At 44.2% G+C, this 5,392-nt stretch overlaps 1 protein-coding gene across 1 annotated transcript; it reads right to left on the bottom strand.

The window, feature by feature from the left end:
- Window positions 1-504: 504 nt before the first annotated feature.
- On the bottom strand, window positions 505-1,615 carry LOC135105600 (cuticle protein AM1239-like). Its single transcript, XM_064013853.1, has 3 exons — window positions 1,472-1,615; window positions 958-1,154; window positions 505-848 (listed from the first exon to the last, which is right to left on the bottom strand). The coding sequence occupies exons 1-3, from the start codon at window positions 1,478-1,480 to the stop codon at window positions 650-652; spliced, it is 405 nt and encodes a 134-aa protein (XP_063869923.1). The 5' UTR covers window positions 1,481-1,615; the 3' UTR covers window positions 505-649.
- Between the last annotated feature and the right edge of the window lie 3,777 nt (window positions 1,616-5,392).

The following is a 5,392-nucleotide window of genomic DNA, read 5'->3' as shown; positions in this document are numbered from 1 at the left end:
AGCAAAATACATTTTTTTGTATAACACCTGGAGTTCATGATCCTCTCCATGCCTTTCTTGGGTTGAAGTGACTGGGACTCACATGCTACAAGGACAAGGAAGAGATAGAGAGAGAGAGAACAGTGATGTTGGTGGTGATTGTGGGAAGTAAAGGCTGCTTGTCATATAAATCAGACAGACTGGGTGAGCACCACAATGACAACTTCACCTGTCAGAATGTAACACCTCCAGCCGTTTGAATGCCTCCAGTCATGGGGGAAACAACACAACACATAGCACGAGATTGTAGATAAGGAAGTGTCACTCGAGGAAGTGGTGATGGTGGTGGTGGTTGTGGTGGTGGTGGTGGTGGTGGTGGTGGTGGTGGTGGTGGTGGTGGTGGTGGTGATGATGATGATGATGATGATGATGATGATGATGATGATGATGATGATGATGATGATGGTGGTGGTGGTGACGACTCAGGGAGGGTTTTACAATGTTTAAGGATATTCAGAGACAATAAATCGTTAACGCAGTTTATTATATAGATATGAAAGGCATGGATTGTGCCGCCATCAGGATTGCTATGTACATGAAGGCTGAGAGGCAGCGCCAGTGTCTAGAGGGATGGTCGAGATGAGATACATAGGAATACATGGGTCGGCAATTACTTCCTGCGGGTGAGCCTTTCGCCTTTGTCGTTCCAGGTGGCGCCCTGACGCACAAGGTCTTCCACGATGGCAAGGAGCTCAACCACGTGGGCGGGCAGAGGGTGGTCAGTGGGGATGAATGCAGAGTTGGGCTTGTAACCATTCTCGTCGGCGGAGTAGGTCAGGTCGAAACGATTGCCGTCAGGGAGGTCGAAGCTGGAGACGAGGATAAAAGAAAAACGGTTATGTGGACGAACAGTACGTGTGGAAAAAAAAATCTTTCAAAGAACAAACATCGAAAGTATTCACAGCTGCATGTAGTCACCTGAAATCTCCCTGCATGTTGCTCTGTCCCTCTGATCCTGGAGCGCCCAACCTCTGCTCAGCAATGCCGTTGGAAGTTTCGAAGCGGTATTGGAAATTTCCATCGCCATCATCGGTGCGGTCGTCCACTAAGGTCACTGCATCCCCATCAGGGCGCGGGGCAGCGACGGCGAAAGCCAGCAGGCAGGAGAGAACCACCTACACCACACGAGGCACCACAGAATGTTTTATTTAAGGAATGATATTGTCTAAAAAATCCTTTACTTTACAAAATTCAACAGTAACTGATTCTACTTATATCGAAAAAAGAAAACATCTGAATTATTGGCTAAGGATCTGTATGAAACTCAGGTACGTCAGGAACACTCCGGCAGGCGAGGAGTGTCTCGGAGGCGTGATCAAGCAAGCTCTCAGCCTCAAACCAAAGTTTTTGCTTAGTGGAAAGTTTTTCACTGTGGGTGAGCGACAAGTCCTGTAAGAAACAGGAAAGAGCTGCAAGAACTGTAAGAACTCACAAGCTTCATGTTGTCGGTGTGTGGAGTTCGTGTCAGAATACCAACGGAAGGCGAGAGGCCAGCTTATATAGCCAAGCAGGCAAGAGGAGTGGGTGACTGCGGGGTCGCGGGTGACGGTGAAGGGCAACCACGAGAATCTCGGAACTAAACCGGTGCTAGATAGCGGGGTCCCCTGTCCCGCTGACCGCGCTACACTTCCCCCGCACCCCAAACAACAAAAGACACCTCGCTAAATGGGGGTCAGGTGAAGCGCCGACTGACCTCCTCACTTAAAGAAGTCCCTGAAACTATCCAGCAACTCGTCACATTCAGCAAGATGGAAAACAACTTGAGCTTTTAAATGGGCAACTAGCAACTGGGAAACAACACCGCCAGCCTCACCGTGAAGAAACAAAACGCTCAGGTCGGATCACGTCATGGTTTTTCCACCCTCGTCTTTACACAGAGAATATGTTGTTGGCTTTCCTTTTTGTTATGTAATGTTTTATTCCTTAAACTGAGAGAGAGAGAGAGAGAGAGAGAGAGAGAGAGAGAGAGAGAGAGAGAGAGAGAGAGAGAGAGAGAGAGAGAGAGAGAGAGAGAGAGAGAGAGAGAGAGAGAGAGAGGAGAGAGAGAGAGAGAGAGAGAGAGAGAGATGGGAAGAGAAGAGAAAGTAAGAGACAAAAAAAATGGAAAAGACGAGCAAGGATAGATCTGGGGAGAGAGAGAGAGAGAGAGAGAGAGAGAGAGAGAGAGAGAGAGAGAGAGAGAGAGAGAGAGAGAGAGAGAGAGAGAGAGAGAGAGAGAGAGAGAGAGAGAGAGAGAGAAAGCAATACAAAGATGGAGAGAGGAGGGACAGGAGGAAGAGGAGGGAATGAGAAGGTGGGAGGGAGGGAGGGAAGGAGAGAAAGAAGGCGCTTTTGGGGTCAGTGGCCGAAGTAAGAGGGAGAGGGAAAGGGTGAGACACAGCCTTGAGGTCACTGGCTGAGGTATGGGAAAAGGAAGGGGAGAAGGAGGAGGAGGAGGGATAAGAAGGTGAAGCAGGAGCAGGTGATGGTGGTGGTGGTTGTGGTAGTGGTGGGTTAAGGTCGGTCAGTGAGGAAAGCAGGACGAGGCGTGGCGTGTGTGGGTGACAGGACAACATTGGTTCGCCTCGACTTGGCCTCACTATCCCTCGTGGTGGTTCGCTGTGTGTGCGACTTTCATTCGACCTGCTTACCTTATCGCCGCGTGCCTCGCTTGGCTTTGTAGGGTCACTTTTATTGGGGGTGAGAGGAGGGTGGTGGTGGTGGTGGTGGTGGTGGAGGTGGTGATGGTGGTGGTAATGACAAGAATGCAAAATATAGAGGAAAGTTGGTAAAAGGAAGATATTAAGGAAAGACCCCATTACACAAATTAATTAAACAAATTGTTACTAACTAGCTCAATAAGAGTAATTTATAACTAGTAGTAGTAGTAGTAGTAGTAGTAGTAGTAGTAGTAGTAGTAGTAGTACTAGTAGTAGAAGTAGTAGTTATAATAAAAATAAAAATAACAATAATAATAATAATAATAACAATAATAATAATAATAATAATAATAATAATAATAATAATAATAATAATGATAATAATAATAATAATAATAATAATAATAATAATAATAATAATAATAATATTAACAACAACAACAACAACAACAACAACAACAACAACAACAACAACAACCGCACAGCAATTCTACCTCATTCTGAAAACACATTAGTCTCCCCAAGAAACTGATAAACCTAGTAGTGTGGCGGCGCGCGGCTCGTGGTATATAATATAAATTAATTCCAAAAATAAAAACGTATATTTAACATAACAAAGTGTGACTGCAAAATTATACGACCACCTTATATAGATTTTACATTTAATGCTACGACACAGACATGAATATTTTCCCCCCTGTACCACGCAACACTCAGCCCCTACCCCCCTCACACACTGACGGCTGGGGCGTTTGACTGACTGATTAAGGTTAATGCACCGAAGCAAAGAGGTCATGTGGCGCAAACAGGCCTTATGGGAGTGGTGCAGTTCAGAGTCAAGAGGTTTCTGATTACAACACACAATTAACGAAGTAGTTGATGTGTGGTAGTAGTAGTAGTAGTAGTAGTAGTAGTAGTAGTAGTAGTAGTAGTAGTAGTAGTAGCAGCAGCGATGAGGAGAGAAATGTTACCAGGACTATTTCAAGCATCTATGGTTTTCTTTACAGCACACTTAATTACCGAAGCAGTAGTTAATAAGTAGTAGCAGTAGTAGCAGTGATGAGAAATAATATTACCAGGAATATTTCAAGCATGATGGTTCTGACGACAATACAATTATCAAAGTAGTAGTTAATAGTGGTTGTAGTAGTAGTAGTAGTAGTAGTAGTAGTAGTAGTAGTAGTAGTAGTAGTAGTAATAGTAGTAGTAAAAGTAGTAGTAGTAGCGACAGTATAGTAGTAGTACTCGTAATAGAAACAGTAGCAGTAGTAGTAGTAGTACTAGTGGTAGTAGTAGTAGTAGTAGTAGTAGTAGTAGTAGTAGTAGTAGTAGTAGTAGTAGTAGTAGTAGTAGTAGTAGTCGTAGCAGCAGCAGTAGTAGTAGTGATGGTAAGTGTTACCAGCAGTATTTCAAGGTAGTAGTATCCTTCACATGCACCTAATTTCACACACAGCCTTCACTCAAAATTTTGAATTAAGAATGGCGATTCCTACACCAGCCTCGGAGTCCTTATCTGGGGAGGGACCACAAAATTAATGTCCCCAGGTCGGACTGCTCTTCTGGTAATGACCCAAAGTGTCTTGAAAGCGTCCTTAACTTTTTCTTCATTAACTTCTGCAACATTCGCGGTCTTAGATCCAATTTTCAAACTGTAGAACACCACCTCTCCTCTACTGAACCTCATCTTTTCCTCACTGAAACACAAGTGTCTGAGGCAACTGACAGTAGCTCCTTTCTGTTCCCTCCTACTGTCTCTATCCTCATTTTCAATCCAAAGCTGGATGTTGCGTCTATGTGCGCAATGACTCAACCTGCTCTCGTCCTCACGCTCTTGAATCTTCCGCGTTTTCCACCATTTGGCTATGACTACACAATCACTCACCTAACTTCTCTGACTATAAGAAATTCTTTGAAAACTTATCTTCCAAAGTGGAGCACATTCTGACTATTCCCTTTTGCGAAGATCTCCATTCTTGGAGACTTCAATGTTCACCACCAGCTTTGGCTTTCTTCTCCCTTCACTGACCATCCGGGTGAGTTAGCCTTTAACTTTGCTATCTTCCACGACCTGGAGCAGCTGGTGCAACATCTTACTTGTCTTGGAGATAAGCCCAACATTTTTTAACTTTTCCCAACCTTGAGTCCTTCTGCTTATGCTGTCACACTATCTTCTCCGCTTGGCTCCTCCGATCACAATCTCATATCTGTATCTTGTCCTATTTCTCAAATCTCTCTTCAGAATCCCCAAAGCGGAGGTACCTCTGGCGTTTTGCCTATGCTAATCAGGGAGACCTGAGGAGGTATTATACTGATTTTCCTTGGAATGACTACTGCTTCCGTGTCAGAAACCCGCCTGTGTGTGCTGAGCACATAACAGAGATGATAGTGTCTGGCATGGAGGCGTACATTCCTCACTCTTTCTCTTGACCTAAATCTATAAACCTTGATTTAATACAGCTTGTTCTCGTGCTATACATGATATAGAGGTGACCCCACAAAAAGTACTTGAGCCTTGCATCACCTGAATCTCATGCACTTTATATTTCTCCATGGAACCATGCCACGTCTGTTCTCCAACTAGCCAAAAAACCCTCCATCAATAGAAAGTGTCAAAATCTTTAAAGATCTAACTCCCCTCGTAATTTCTGACACATATTTAAAAACATCTTCATTAAGTTTGCTTGTTCATCTTTCTCCCATGACATCACTGCCAT

Source organism: Scylla paramamosain, chromosome 12, assembly GCF_035594125.1.
Source record: "Scylla paramamosain isolate STU-SP2022 chromosome 12, ASM3559412v1, whole genome shotgun sequence".
NCBI lineage: Eukaryota > Metazoa > Arthropoda > Malacostraca > Decapoda > Portunidae > Scylla > Scylla paramamosain.
Note: the sequence above shows the minus strand (reverse complement) of the source record. Positions and strands in the feature narration are given on the sequence as shown.